This window comes from Lynx rufus, unplaced genomic scaffold (genome assembly GCF_022079265.1).
Source record: "Lynx rufus isolate CCGP_SWC_20201006 ecotype Redwood Valley unplaced genomic scaffold, mLynRuf1.p SCAF_6, whole genome shotgun sequence".
NCBI classification, from domain to species: Eukaryota; Metazoa; Chordata; class Mammalia; order Carnivora; family Felidae; genus Lynx; species Lynx rufus.
This window is the reverse complement of record NW_025814878.1, coordinates 29,259,323-29,275,324: the sequence shown is the minus strand read 5'-3', so window position 1 is coordinate 29,275,324 and position 16,002 is coordinate 29,259,323. Positions and strand designations below refer to the sequence as shown.

At 38.1% G+C, this 16,002-nt stretch overlaps 1 protein-coding gene and 1 pseudogene across 1 annotated transcript in view; both read left to right on the top strand.

The window, feature by feature from the left end:
* Positions 1–16,002, top strand: part of LAMA2 (laminin subunit alpha 2) — a 475,613-nt gene that overhangs the window by 326,891 nt on the left and 132,720 nt on the right. Inside the window, exon 35 of the mRNA XM_047102999.1 lies at positions 11,824–11,935. Coding sequence (XP_046958955.1) covers positions 11,824–11,935 — 112 coding nt within the window. The remainder of the gene's footprint in view (positions 1–11,823; positions 11,936–16,002) is intronic.
* Positions 6,139–7,567, top strand: LOC124528357 (UV excision repair protein RAD23 homolog B-like; annotated as a pseudogene).

The following is a 16,002-nucleotide window of genomic DNA, read 5'->3' as shown; positions in this document are numbered from 1 at the left end:
TCTCTATCACATTTATAATTAGAAACATAACTCTCATGGAGACCTTAGATACTCAAGTCTTCATGATCAGTTCGTTCCCCATGGTCAAGCTGCTTAATAATCCGAAGGTGAATTGATACACATGGCATCATTTCTATAAGATACGATACTGGATATTGGAAATATCCAATAGTATCAGCCTAAGACCATCAGTACCTTCATCTTACAGCCTTATCACCCAGCCAGCGTTTGGGACCAGAATCTGAGAAGTGCAGTAGCCATGATTTCCATTGCCTACATTAAAGGAGACAGTGCCTTAAACTAGGGGCCCATACTGGAGTTACCTGGGGCCGAGTCTCACCCCCAAAGGGGCTGTGATATAATTGGCCTGAGGTGCAGTAAGTGCACTGGGATTTTCAAGAACTCTTTGGATGATTCTGATGTCAGCCAAGATTGAAAATTACTGTGGGCTTATAATCACCTGATAGTTCCAGTTCCCTTTCCTCTGGAAAGTTCTTTCACTTGTATAGTTGATGTTTTTGATGCTTCTTTTCTTCTGCTTTGGTGGCCAACCAGGCACTTTAGGACTAACATATTCTTTAGATTTCTTCAAGCATTTGGTGAGTCTCATCCTACATAGCTGGTGTGTGTGTTGCCCTCTCTCTTTCAAGTGCTTATATGTGTTGTGCTCATTTTTTCATGGAGCAATCTAGTTTTATAATGACCTTGGTAAAGAGAATCATATTCTTCCCCAAACTAACACTTATCATTTATTTTATATAATTTTGTGAGTGTGCAAATACTACATAGGCAAAATATTACATAATCCTCTATCTCTTGCAGTGTATTTTGACTTATTGCCATGTGATTTCCCTCTTGGAATATAAGTTCCTTGAGCACAGGAATCATATTTGAACTGCCCTACAATATGTGTGGAATACTGAGATGTTTTTTGATAACAACTCCAAATACCTCTATAGCAGCTGCTCTTAGCTCCCTCTTCTGTTTCACAGCCAAATTTTTTTGAAAACTTGGGAACAAGTCTTCACTAACTTCTCACTCCACTGAAAATTAGATTTCCTCTCTCTGCCTGCTACTGAACTATTTCTACAAGATAACCAATGACAAATTGGTCACTGAATTCAATGAAAACTTTAATTTACTTGAACCTCCTGTAGCAATTGCCACTCTTGACCTTTCCTTCCTTCTTGACATATCCTCCTCTATTTTTCTTTTAATTCTCTGTTCTTTTATTCTGTCTCTTACTCTGTCCATCCCTTAAAAGTTGGTTTCCTTGGGGTCCAGTCATCAATCTACATCTCTTCTCATGTGTAAATTCTTTCTTTGGCCTTTAATTGCCATGTGTATGCTGATGATTCAAAAATCGATATTTTGGGGCACCTGGGTAGCTCAGTCAGTTGTGCATCCAACTGTTGATTTTGGCTCAGGTCATGATTCCAGGGCCATGGAATCAGGCCCCACGTCAGACTCCGCATTCTGTGTGGATTCTCTCTCTCCCTCCTTCTCCTCTTTCCCACTCCCCCGCACTCATGGGTGTGTTTTCTCTCTCTCTCAAAAAAAAAGAAATTTATATTTTCAAGACAGACTTTATTTTCCTGCTTCAGTCCTAGAAACCTAACTGCCAACAGGACATTTCAACTTAAACTTACCATCTTCTCTTAAAACACATACTTCCTCCTGTTTAGAGCATCTCAGCGATTTTTCCTCCAATATTAGGCAGTCCCCCACAAAATGAATGAGTTACCTTTTACTCTGTCTTCATTTTCTTTTTTTAATATGAAATTTATTGTCAAGTTGGTTTCCATACAACACCCAGTGCTCATCCCACCAGGTGCCCTCCTCAGTCCCCATCACCCACCCTCCCCTTCCACCCCCCATCAACCCTCAGTTTGTTCTCAGTTTTCAAGAGTCTCTTATATTTTGGCTCCCTCCCTCTCTAACCTTTTTTTTTCCCTTCCTCTCCCCCATGGTCTTCTGTTAAGTTTCTCAGGATCCACATAAGAGTGAAAACATATGGTATCTGTCTTTCTCTGTATGACTTATTTCACTTAGCATAACACTTTCCAGTTTATTCCACATTGCTACAAAAGGCCATATTTCATTCTTTCTCATTGCCACGTAGTATTCCATTGTGTATATAAACCATTTTCAACCCAATCCAATTCAGTTTCCTTGTATGACCTCTCTCTCTCTAAGCCATATTTGACTACAATTATTATTCATATGACAGAGTAAACTCTCTGAATCACGGATCTGATCATGTCACTTTCCTTCAAATTCTACAACAGCTCTCCATTTTGTTCAATATGACATATAATGCTCTCCCGTTGTGATGTGATGTGATTCTTGCTTAACTCCCCAGCCTCATCTCTCCCCCAGCTCACAGTCTGGTTATCTGATGCACTGAACATATAAGCCAGAAAGCTAGGAATTTTTCTTGGTCCTTTTTCTTCCTCACTGTACCCCCACTTATTCAACTTATTACCAAATGCAGGAGGTTCCCCTTCTTGTATGGATTTCATCTCCGCTAACCAGCTCTCATTCGATCTCTGTAACCTTTAGTTTGGAATTAACATATTGGCTTTCTACCTATTCCTTTTGCTTTTACTCCTGTTTTCCTTCCATTCTATTCTCTACAGTGTAGCCAGAATGCACTTTTGCTATTCCAAATTTGACTATGTCACCCTAGTGCTTAAACTCATCCTCCCAACTTCTCATTGCTCTTTGGTTAAAGCCCCAAATCCTATCTTTGGCTGCATCTCCCACTACTTGTGCTTCTGGACGTCTGCACTCCAGCCATACTGCCCTTCAGTTACCTCATCCCACCACCATAGAGCCTTTCCATATATGTTTTCTTTAGCCTTTGAAGTAAGTCACCTTCTCCTATATGTTGTTAACTTCTGTTAATTCCAATGAACCCTTCAAAACCTCAGCTCATGGAACCCTTCCTTATGAGTTACATTTAAGGTGTGGTGAGACTCTTCCTATAACTGGCTTATACTACTGTGTTTTTTCTTCAGTTTGTAATTATATAAATTTATTTTCATGATCACTCAGCAAATACTTTTCTACTCCTCCAGACTATGAGTTCCAAAAAGGTAGGAAGTATGTCTTCTAAATATTTTTTCTCACCATGCTATCACCAATATCATGCACATAGTTCAGTAATATTTAGTTAATTGTGAATAATTTAAATAATAGCACTTGAACAACTGGCTGACAGGTATAAAAACTCAAAATAAGCATTGATTTTTAATATGTGTAAAACACACTAAAATCAGGCATATATGTATATTTATATTGAGTTGGATATTTTACTTCCTTTGAAAAACATCTCCTAAATGTTTATCTACAAGGGGAGAATGCTAATAGACTGAATTATATAAAATATCAAAACTTAGCTTTATTTGCATTGTCTTTTACTGCCTATTTTTAAATCAAATTTAAAGAAAAATTGTTTCTAAAATAATGAAACTAGTTTTTAAATTTTTTAAGTGCCAACAATTTTGTATGTTTACCTTGTTTATATTTTTAAAAGGTTTAAGTTGACAACAGTGTTTTTTTTTTAATTTCTGCTATTATATTTTAAAAGAGAGAGAAATTGTATAACACATGATACTTGTTTGGTTTGGAACTTTCAAAATTGACACCTGAAATATTTAGGGAGAAATTACATAGAACTCACTTATTACCATTCCACAGGGTCACTTGGCTTTTCCCTGTTTCCTCTTGTGTTGTGTAATAGCTTGCCTGAGGAGTACTTCACCAACACTTAGACATACAAAACCAGTAGTTTTTGAAAATGACCCTTGAGAATAGCATATAAATGATTAGATCTGAAATTTAATTTTAGCAGGAAGCCATATAAGTCTGCAAATGCAAAAGTGGATGGCATCTAAGCAATGTTGTCTTTTCGCTAGTCAGATTTGCCCCATTAGATTCTAGCTTTAACATAAAGAAGGCAGAAAATGAAAGACACTAGTAATATCCAACCAAGAAAATTATGTGCAGATTTCAAGAGGCACAGTGAAAACTGCTTGAGCTAAGGCGAGAAAGTAACAGGTACGTTGTTCAGAAGTAAATTAATGCGTGCCTAATGGTAATGCGTGCTGCTTAATATAAATACTCTTTAAAAAAAAAGAAAAAGGAAAAAAAGAAGAAGAAAAATAGAAGGGAAAAAAATACCCAGTTTAGTGAACTTGAAAGTAAAAAAAGGTAATCAAAAGTAAGAGAGAAACACAAGGTATTGCTTAAGGCATCATTTAGAAAAGAACACTGGAAAGATTGTAGAACTGAGGTAAGAGGATGTAAAAATGAGAAAATCACAGACAGAGAATGAAAGGAAGATTGTACAACATAGTAGGATAAATGAGAAGACATTTGTCAAATATTCAAAGGACAAGATAAGAGTGCATATCAGGGAAGATGACAAGGGAATGGAATGGTAATTTAATAAAATACAAGAAGAACCAAACTGAATCATATAGATAGCTCCTATCATGTAGTATTTAGCATTCATCTGTAACATTATCAATAGCCTGTCCTGGATGAAACTTTTGTGAATTTAGCTTTTACAATGATACCGCCATCTATCACCACTCCCCATAGCTGATAGTGCATTTGTCATAAGCTTCCTTTATGGAGTCTCTCATGGGTGGTTTTGACAAGGGTGACTCTTCAGCCTAATTACTGTGTAATAAGACATGACTTTTAAAAATATGTCTCTATGATGTTCTGATATGGATTCTTAAATATGTTAATCTACTAAACCCTAGAGATTATACATTTAAAGTACTACCTAAACTTAAGGAGTGCCCCTCCTCCAACCCAGAATACTCAACTTTTTTCATATATTTTCCTAACCTTCCTGGATGTTAGCCAAATATAAGTTAGGGTTTGATACAGACAAAATATAAAGCTGTGAGATGGAAAATTTGTGTTTTGCCCCCAATTCCCTGTATGTACGAGTTCAGATATGTCACTTAACCTTTCCATACCTTCATTTCCACCAGTATAAAAAGAGGGATCATGTCCTCTGTGTATCTTTAGAGGCAGGAAGAGTAAATGAGACACAAGAGAGTATTATAAGTCCTTCTGAACACACATATCAATCCAAGATACAGTTGAGCCTGAGTAATTCCTCTTTTAGAGTGCTAATACTGTAAGTCAATGCCTTTTTTTTTTTTTTTTTTTTTTTTTTTTTTGGCCAAGAACCTCACATTTCCTCCTCTCCTGGAGCACAGCCAAGAGAGGCAGCTCTTCTAGACTCTGAAAGGGAAGGCCGTCTTCTTCCTTAGTAAGCACTGTGCTGGCCCTAAAGAGTTCTCCCTGCTCCCAACCCCAACACTGCCCTCACCAGCGTAGTACTTGGTGTGTGATCGCAGGCCACTGTTTAATGATCGTGGGCCCAGTACAAGGATGTAGTGTGGTTGGGACTGGAGGCTCTCCTGCCTGGCTCTCGTCCTCAGCACTCAGCTGCAGCTCTTGAGCACAAGCTTCCTATTAGGCTCTGAAAAATGCCCAGAAACTGGCCAGCCATTCACATTCGCTGGCAAGCATAGCACCTGGCATATGGCCAGTTTGAGTGGTAATGGGAAGGCATAGAGAGAGAGATTCTTTCCCCTCCAACAGGCTTTAGAACTTCCAAGGAATTTGTAGTTGGTTTGATTATTATTATATCAGCTAATCACCCAATACCTACTCTGCCTGAAACTCTGAGAAATAAAAAGAGGTAAGACATAGCCTTAGCCCCAAAGAGTTTAGATAGATAAGGCAAAACACCTAGCAAAATAATTACCCTATGGGGCGCCTGGGTGGCTCAGTCGGTTGAGCATCCAACCTTGGCTCAGGTCATGATCTCGCGGTTCATGAGTTCGAGCCCCACGTGGGGCTCTGTGCTGACAGCTCAGAGCCTGGAGCCTGCTTCAGATTCTCTGTCTCGCTCTCTCTCTGCCCCACCCCTGCTTGCACTCTGTCTCTGTCTTTCAAAAAATGAATAAACATTAAAAAAAATCAAAATTATTACGCTAAATAGTCATGAATGGTGATCATGATAGTTGTGTTTGAAAATCCGAAAGAGGGTTCCGCCAAGTAGCCAGCACCCAGAGCAGGCTGGGCACAGAGCTGCCTGGCGGCACCATGTGGGTCACCCGGAAGACCCTCCAGCAGCAGGATTGATGTCAATGCAGGGGAGACTGTGGAAGCACTGGAGGAGGAGATTGAGTCGGAAAAGGGGAACGAAGTCTTTCCCATAGGAATAACTATTCAGGCAAGGTCCTTCCTGATGATACTGCTGTAAAAGAAAATGAAGTTGATGGAAAACCCTTGTGGTAGTTATGGTGGCAAAACCCAAAGCAGTGACGGCACCAGCACCAGCCACAGCCCAGCAGTCACATCCTGCCACCTCGCCACAATTAGCTCCTCCACAGCACTGGCTGGGGCTCAGGTCCCCACCCCCACTCCCACCCTACTTTGGCTCCCACTCCCACACCTGAATTCCTCATTCCAGCATTAACAAGCATCTTCTGAGCCGGAAACCTTCCAGCGATGAAACAAGAAACACCTGCAGAGAAGCCAGCAGAAACACCAGTGGCTACTAGCCCAACATCGACTGGATGGTACATCAGGAGATTCTTCTTGGCCAAACATTCTTTTAAGTTTATTTTATTTTGAGAGAGAGAGAGAGAGAGAGAGAGAGAGCACTAGAGTGGGGAAGGGGCAGAGAGAGAATCTCAAGCAGGCTCCATGCTGTCAGCGCAGAGCCCCACGTGGGGCTCAAACTCGCCAATCATGAGATCATGACTTGAGCCAGAATAGAATTGGGCGCTTAACCGACTGAGCCACCCAGGCGCCCCTTGGTCAAACCTCTGTGAAAATGCAACCAGTGCACGTGTGAGGGTCAGTCTTGTGAGACCGTGATAACTGAGTCATGTCTATGGGCTGTGGTAACTGAGGTCATGTTCATAGGCTGTGGAGGCCAGCAAATAATTGCGGCCCTGAGAGCCAGTCTCCACCACCCTGACAGAGCAGTGGAACACCTTTTTATGGGAATCCCGGAGGTAGAGGAAGTCAGGCTGTGGTTGCTCCCCCTCTGGTGGCTAGTCCTGGGGCTCCTCAGTGTTCAATGGCTGCACCTGCAGCAATGCCTACACGTTTTGGAGGACATCCCCTTGAAGTTTTGCAGATAAGCCTTAGTTTCAACAGCTGAGGCAAATTATTCAACAAACTTCTTCCCTGTTTCTAGCACTGCTACAATAGGTCAAGAAAATTCTCAACTACTGCAGCAAATTAGCCAACACCAGGAGCATTTTATTCAGGTGGTCGGTGAACCAGTTCAAGTAGCGGGTAGTTGAGGAGGAGGGGGTGGAGGTGTCCGGGAGGAGTTGCAGAAGGTGGAAGTGGTCCTGTGAACTACATTCAGGTAATACCTCAGGAATGAGAAGGTATAGAAAGATTACAGGTACTAGGATCTCCCAAAGGACTTGTAATGTGAGCATATTTTGCTTGGGAGAAGAATAAGAACTTGGAGGTCAGTTTCCTTCTACAGCAAAACTTTGATGAAGATTGAAAGGGACTTGGGCTGATCGCCACAATACTTGGTGTAAGGTATAGAGATTGTTGGGGGTGGGGATATAGGGCAGATATATATACAGTACATGTCTGCTTTAATTAGCAGATGCCACAAATCCATATAGTGTGTAAACTATTACACAACCAGAAATTAGATTTTTTACAGGTCATTATTTCTTCTATAAAAAACTAGGTAACTTTTTCTGGGTGTCACCTTTTTTAGTGTATTGGATCCAAAAATTTAGTGTAATGCCCTGCTTTATATTTCTTTGACTTAACATTGATTTCTGAAAGAATCTTTGCTACCTAGAACCTACGGTCTCTATTTTGTGGGAGCCCTTGATAATGGCTTTGTGAAATTGAAAGAAATTGGATCAGCTGTAAACAGAAATGTCAAGTTATTGATAGTTATCGTTGCTTCTTCAAATATGTATAAAGTTAATGTGTAAGAAAGCCGATTCTTTCAAGTTAAATAGTTGGTGGGGTTGGGGGGAAAGGAGAGAAGAGGAACTTCTTAAAATGTAAATAATTACTGACATATAAACTTTTTTTGATCATTGAATGTGAGGATCTGTACAAGAATAGGCAGAATTATCTCTCTGTTTACGTGTTTTTTTGGTTTGTTTTAGGAAACAAAATGGGAGGTGTCTACTGTTTACTTCATTGTTGTGTTGCAATAAAAGTTTTAAAAATCACCATTGCATATTTGCTTTGGATGTATCCCTTTGTGAAATTTAGCACTTTGAGGCCAACGGAGAAATGCCACATTCACTCCCCTTCCCTTTCCCTCACCAGAAATGTGTTCATCAGCAAGTCACAAGCTTAAAACTGCTGCCTTTCTTTAAAGCCAGGAAATGCCAATTCAGTTCAGAAGTAATACAGATGTTTCAGAACTGTGTTTCTGATGTTTGTAAATATTTTTCCTAATTAGATAAGAATGTATGACCATTGATGTCATTAGGATTGTATTGCTTTCAAAAAGAGGAGGACAGAAGTATAATGCAGCATCTTGTATTACATTGGATAGACTGGTAAAATCTTTTGGAAGAATTGAAAGATGCAGCTGGAAAAGTATCTTGGAAAATATATAATCAAGATATCTCATGGCATATTAAAAGAAAACTTTTAAGAGCAAAAAAAAAAAAAAAGAAAGAAAGAAAAGGAAATGTAAGAAAGGAAAGCATGAGCCAAAACAGTTAGGGATGGCTTCATAAAGAAGGTTAGGTAGGAACTGACTCTTAGAGGCTGGATTTATTTTAGATAATTCGAGAGAGGTTAAGGAACAATAAAACAAAAGCTCTTTCTGGAAGTGTTTATAGAAAAATAGGCAATAAGAATGGTAACAAGGTTGGCAAGACGTGTTGGGTAATTGTTTAATCATTTATTGAACATTCAGTCAATATTTGCTAGTAGTTAGGCATCGTTCTAAGAGCTGGATATAAAGTGAAGAGCAAAACAGACCAAGTTCCTGCTCTCTTACAGCTTGACTTTTAGTCAAGGAGGTAACCCATAAATAGGGAAGCCTTAAAGTAATTCTAAAATGTTTGGTACTATGAAGAAAATGTTCTGCAGAAATTTGAAAACCTGGCTAGGTGCCCTGGGAATGGCCACACCAGGAAGGGCCACTGAAGCTGAAAAATGACACAAGGATCCAGTCTCTGAAAAGATAAGAGAGAAGTTCATTCCAGGCAGAGACAGCAGGATCCCAGAAGGCCCTAAGAAGGAAAGAATTTGGCATATTTCACATGCTAAATAGAAGCTGGGGAGTTTAATTTCATAGGGTCTTTTTTTTTTAATTTTTTTTAACCTTTATTTATTTTTGAGACAGAGAGAGACAGAGCATGAACGGGGGAGGGTCAGAGAGAGAGGGAGACACAGAATCTGAAACAGGCTCCAGGCTCTGAGCGGTCAGCACAGAGCCCGACGCGGGGCTCGAACTCACGGACTGTGAGATCGTGACCTGAGCCGAAGTCGGCCACTTAACCGACTGAGCCACCCAGGCGCCCCTAAATTTCATAGGGTCTTAATGCCAATTTTTTTCACTTCTTTCTTACCATAGGTCATGTCGAATTCATGACATCTTACTATTGGACTGCTCATATAATCAATCAGTACCACGTGTGTAAATGATGACTCTTAAACATTATTGTATAAATTAATTAGGAAAGTAGAAATCAAGGCAGGGGATGCTATCTTGATCATCCAGAATTTAAAAGAGACAGTGTATCAATATGCATTTCTTTTTAAAAAATTAGATACTCTCAGCTATTAACCAGAATTGGTAGCCTTCATGGTGTCAATATGTAAGTTATGATCTTTTAGTAATATAGATAAGATATTGATAATAAATTTTAAGTTTATTTTTTTTAATGTTTATTTATTTTGAGGGGGAGAGAGAGAGAGAGAGCGCGTGCGCATGAACTGGGGAGGGGCAGAGGGGAAGAGAGAGAGAATCCCAAGCGGGCTCCATGTTGTCAGCACAGAGCCCAATGTGGGCTCAATCCCACAAACTGTGAGATCATGACCTGATCTAAAATCAAGAGTCAGACGCTTAACCAACTGAGCCACCCACGTGCCCCAGATTTTAAGTTTAAATTATAATGTACATTTTCTGTGTGGTAACAGATACTAGTGCTGGTGATACATTAATTCTTAAGATACTTAAACATTACCAAAATGTAGATCAAGTCCCTTATTATATTCTGTGCAATCTGAAAATAGGAGTGATATTATAGAGTACAGTCAAGTCCAGCCTAGACAAACATCTACAACAGTTTAGAAGGCCAAGATCTTAAGCAGTTGACATTAGTAATTCAAAAGTAACGTTTAAAAAATTACATGTATGAGTTTATGCATGTGGTGTGTATATGTACAAAGTAACGACCTATTGATGAGAACCCTCCAAATAATTTTGTATATTTACTGCAAACTGTAAAGAGAAACTTTTAAAACTTCCAATGCATCTTTTCATCCTTCTGCTTGTGATGGTAACATAGGTTGAGGAATTAGAGGATAACTAGACTTTATATTCTTTTATGCAAAACCTTGAAGACTGGTCATGAATTAAAACTCTCACTGCCCCTGGGAAATCACAAAATGCAGTATAATTTCTATAACATCTCTTACCATGTTCTGTATTGGCCAAGCATTTAGTTCTATTTTAATTTCTATTTAAAATCCACTTATATGTAAAAAAATGTAGAATCTCTGGGCATGTCTAGAATGCAAGTACTATGGTACAGGATTATAGACTATTAATACTCTGCCAATTTGGACCTTAGTCAAGTTATTTTAAGACAGTTTGTGATTCGTTAATTCATTATCTGTAGTTAGATTATCCCTATCTTTTTAGTAAAAAAAAAAAAAGGCATATTTATTAGCATATGCATATGCATAGAATTATGAAATGTAACCTATTTCAAGGTGCTCTAAACCCTATAGTATTTTTTAAGAAACTTTGAATATTACACATGCCATTTTTATTTGACTAAATATAGTGTATCTCAACTATGAACACATTAAATGGATTCCTTTGTGTCAAGTGGCATCTTCATTGTGAATGAAGGTGAAAATGTACCAGGATAACCTTTGGGAAGTGAGGCTGTTTGTGAAGTTGTTTTATTTTGTTGATGATGTATGGTTTTGCGATTAACAGTCATCTTTTCTGGGGATGACATGGGTGAAGTTAACATTTATTCTTCTTTAACGTTTTACTGGCATCTTTAGAGTGTTACAAAACATGCATTTACTACTTGGTAGCTAAGCATTTCTCCCTCTTTGTTTCTTTAATTAACGTATTGATCTAAACTGCATCTATAGGATCAAGCTTATTGAGACAGACTGCCTGTGCTTCCACAAGAGATCATTGCTGGACTCCACGCTTTTTCAGTAAATAAAATATGGACAAAACTGCAACATGTGGAGGTTGAAGAATCCATTAAAGACTTTTGGCAACTGTACCTTAAAGATACTTCAAAAATAATTGTGTTTTATCGCTTCCTTTATGTCATTGCGTACAGCAAGGGTTTTAAAAAGACCAAATACGGCTCTCTGATTTCCATTTAATGGAAGAAGTAATAAAGTTTAATTGTGTACTTGAGCACAGGGTGTCATTTCCAGTATATCTGATCAATAATTTATCGATTGCCTTTGGCTCGGAGTAATATTTGAAAGAAAATGTAGCCAGTGGGCGCTTATCTAGCTGGAGCTTCATCATCTCAATTAATTATGCTTTTCCTGAATTTGGATCATTAGGCGACCAAAGTGACAGCAGATGGCGAGCAAACTGGACAGGATGCTGAGAGGACCAACAGGAGAGCAGACTCCTTAGGAGAATTCATTAAGGAGCTTGCCCAGGATGCAGAAGGTATTAGAATCATTTAATTTAATCATTATGTCTCCCAACAGAAAAATAGAAAAAGGGATTACACAGGACTGGAATTTCTCCAGTAACAGATAACATTTATCAGTCTGAGGGTCAGGTTTAAAAAGTATTTTGGTTGATATATTCAAGGACGTTGTCTGCCGAGAGTCTGCAATCTACAGTGTTAAATTAGGGACAACAGCAAATTGGTAATCATGAGTGCAGAGTCATGGAAAATTAAATGTGGTCCCTTAGGAATGCTTTAATTTTTGAGGAATGGCTATTCTGATTAAAGAACGAGTAGATAACTTATGCCTTGCTATTGTTTGTATTCAAAACCAAGAGATTGTTAACTTTTTTAAAAAGCTAATTTTAACATTCTACTCAGTACATTAAAGCAGCACTTTAATTTCTCAAAATGGCTTTTAAACTACTTGGTGCTGTTTTTAATGAACATCTGGTGCTTGGTGTTTGGATTTGCTACCTTACCAGAAGCTACACTGCATTTAGTCCATAATTCTCTAGGAGCTTGTTCTTGGCATCTACCAATCTGACTGAAGATCAAAGTGGAAGCCATTTTGGGGCTAAAGCCCAGATGAGAAAAAGAGATTTAACAAAAAAACTAGATCTTCAGTATATATTAATATAAAATAAACATGCATGCATATTTAGAAAGGAGGAAACATGGTTTTTTTTTCTCTAAAAAAAAACATTTTTATTGCTCTACAGTGTATTTTAGATATTTTGCTTTGTAATATAGCCAAATAAATCAGGACACGGGATAAACTTTAAGGCAGATGCTGACAGGTAGTTCTTAGGAATCACTGGCTAAGAAGAGACCGAAACTCCCAAAGATTTCCCACTGCAGGAAGCAACAGAGTTTTAGTCTGAGGCAAATAATCTGAGGCAAAACATGTCAGGATCTGGAACATTCTACTGGAAAATTCTTAATTAACTCATTATGGTTTATCCTCTGCTAGATGGAGTTACTGTGCTTTCCCTGATTTTATTTTCCATTAATGCTACTTAAAGTGTTCTCCAGCCAGCACTCCCTACCCCCTCCCCCAACACACACACACAAAACATTCCTTCTGCTTGGATCCATGAAGGCAATGGTCAATACCCCAGTAACTTTCCTTTTCCTTATACCTCAGTCTCAACCACTCAATACTTAGCAGCCTATCTTGGAAACTTATTTTGAAATCATTTCAATCAAATATTCATACCTAAGAGTAAATGCTAGTACATGTTTTCAATAGACTCCAACCAACATTAGCACTGCCAATTCATTTTCCCTGCGTTGCACCCACCAGCCAGTTTGTGCACGGGACAAAGGCACCAACAGGGGGCAGAGTGGAGACGATATTTATTCCAGGTTTTGCTCATCACCCACAATCTATCCGTTAGAGAAAAGGGTTATGTATCCCCATAGGTGTCTCCCATTCTCTCCAGTGTGCGTCAGTCAGACACTCAGGTCGTGTCTGTCCAGACAGGACACATTTTTTTCTAATTCATGTGAAGTGCCAGGTGGGATAGCTGTGATCTGTACCTGAGAGAAGTGTGGACATTGCTCCCTTCTTCCAGGGGGTGCTAATGTAAATGATAACAAAGATAATAACCACAGCCCCTCATAAAAGAACTTTGGCAAAATTAATCCAACTGTTAAAATTTTATGAAAATTAAAATTTGAATATGCCAGAGGTAAACTAAATCCTGAGATGTTTATATGTGCTGTTAAGTCTTAGCAGTTCAGGAATTTTTAAAAAAAAAGGAAACTCATCAAAAGCCTTAAGTAAGTTATACAATATATCCACACTCATTTTTCCTCTTAGAATTACACTAATTGTGGATAATAACAGTACTTTTAGGCTTTATTAGTGACAATAAATTGCTGTGGGAAAAGCAAATGTTTTAGCCTGGCATTTGTCTACTTCAGTTTTATTTTTAGATAGATAGAATACCTTACTCACCCTATCTTCCATTATAAGTCCTGGCCTCTTCATAGATAATCAGGGTCCATTCATCTAAGGCATTCTTATCTCACCATAGTTTAAAATCTACTTTGCTAGGACTCCTGATTATATCACAAATATACTATATGTTATTCCATATTATTCCATTATTAGAATAATGAGTGATATATATATGTACATATACACATGTTATATATATGCTCTGACATATTAGGACTTAAGAAATGCTAGACACCTTCTTTCCTATTTCACAGGTCACAATTGTATTTGTCATTCATGATAAATTTACCCATCAGAAGATTTTTTTTTTTTAGGCTCAGTGTGAAAAACAACTTTGTTTCTCCTGAAGAATTAATCTATTTGTATGTTGCAGATCCTGTTTACTTCTTAAGTTATCCTTTATAATCCCTTGCTACTTTGGCTACTAAGATACTGTTAATATGTCTTCTGATTTACATGATTTTTTATCTTTACCCCATTTCCTTTTATGAGAATTTTGTCTTGTTTTAAAGATACTTCAAAACTACTTAAAATTCCCTTTGAAATAAAGTAGAAATAAGTAAATAAATTTAAGAGATATATTAATGTTACAGTTATTTTCAATTCTGTTGAAAATGTACTAAACTGAGAGTGCATACCTTTGAAAAAGAGACTGAATAACATCTTCATCTTTAGCTTAAAAATATTCAGAGAATTTCCAAATTCCACATGTAAAAGCAGTGAAGCAATCATATCTCTTCTATTAAAATGATGCTTCCTTTCTTAATACAGTATCATTTTGCTAAAGCAGCTGCTGTGCCTTAATAATTTCTTCTAGTTGCTTACATATTACTTTCACTTAAAAGAGATGATTCATGGTTCCAAAAGGTACAGCAATCTTTGTCTTTTCCTTTTCTCTCTCATTTTTCCAGCAAGTTCTTCCCTGGAGAAGTTTAACTTTGAGAATAGACCACAAGTGAAGTGTATCTCATATTTAATCCTTTACAGCCACCTAAGTCCAGAAGCTAAATTCAATCAAATTCCAAAAATATCTCGAATCAAAACTCACTTATATATTCACTTAATAAAAGAAAAACAAAAACCTTTGTCCAGTTGAAAAGTGGAATTTATCTCTTTCATTAAAATAAAAAAAAATTGAATGCAAATGAGTCAGTGTTTAGTTACATAATGTAATCAGTTAAAATCAACATACAGACATGCACTCAGACCAAAGGAGGAGATGCACCATAGGGAAAGCTCAATCTCCTGTCTTCCTTGAAATGTAAGAAGTATAAACCTTACATTTAATCATTGGCATTCTGGCATATTTCTCACAAAGCCTGCTGGATGAAGGAACTTTCCAATTAATCAGTCCATGGTCACTGTGGTTCCTTCACAAACACAATAAAGCCTAGGTGATAACTTAGCAACAGTAGTGGTGGAATCTTGAGAAGTTTCCTTGGTGTATTTCAAAGTATGACTGTTAAGTAGTTGACCAAGAAAGAGCCACCCTCACTAACTTCTAGGAAAACAGCACATGTGCAATAATTTCTACCACAAGGCTAGGAATGACCATATTTGTTCTTTAAAGCACCTGACTTAAATTGTTCTACAGATTAAATCATGGCTATCAGAATAAGGAGTTGACTGCAGCAACTTTCTAACCAAATCCATTTATCATGAAAAGAGAATTTGGGGTGCCTGGGTGCCTCAATCAGTTAAGTGTCTGACTCTTAGTTTCAGCTCAGGTCATGATCTCACAGTTTGGTTCATGAGATCCAGCCTAGCGTCGGGCTCCACACTAATAGCACAGAGCTTGCTTGGGATTTTCTCTCTCACTACCTTTCTCTCTGCCCCTCCCCATCTCACATGCACACACACTCTCTCTTTCTCTCTCTCAAAATAAATAAAAAATAAAAGAGAATTCAAAAGATGCATTTTGGAAGGATAAATAAAAGGTTAAAACTCAATTCCTTCTGCTAAACCATGATTTTCAAACTCTAGCATACATCTGAAGCCCCTAGAGGGCTTGTTAGAACATGGATTGCTGGTCCCTACCCTCAGAATTTTTAACTCCGTAGATCTGGAACAGGGCCTGAGAATCTCTATTTCTAATAA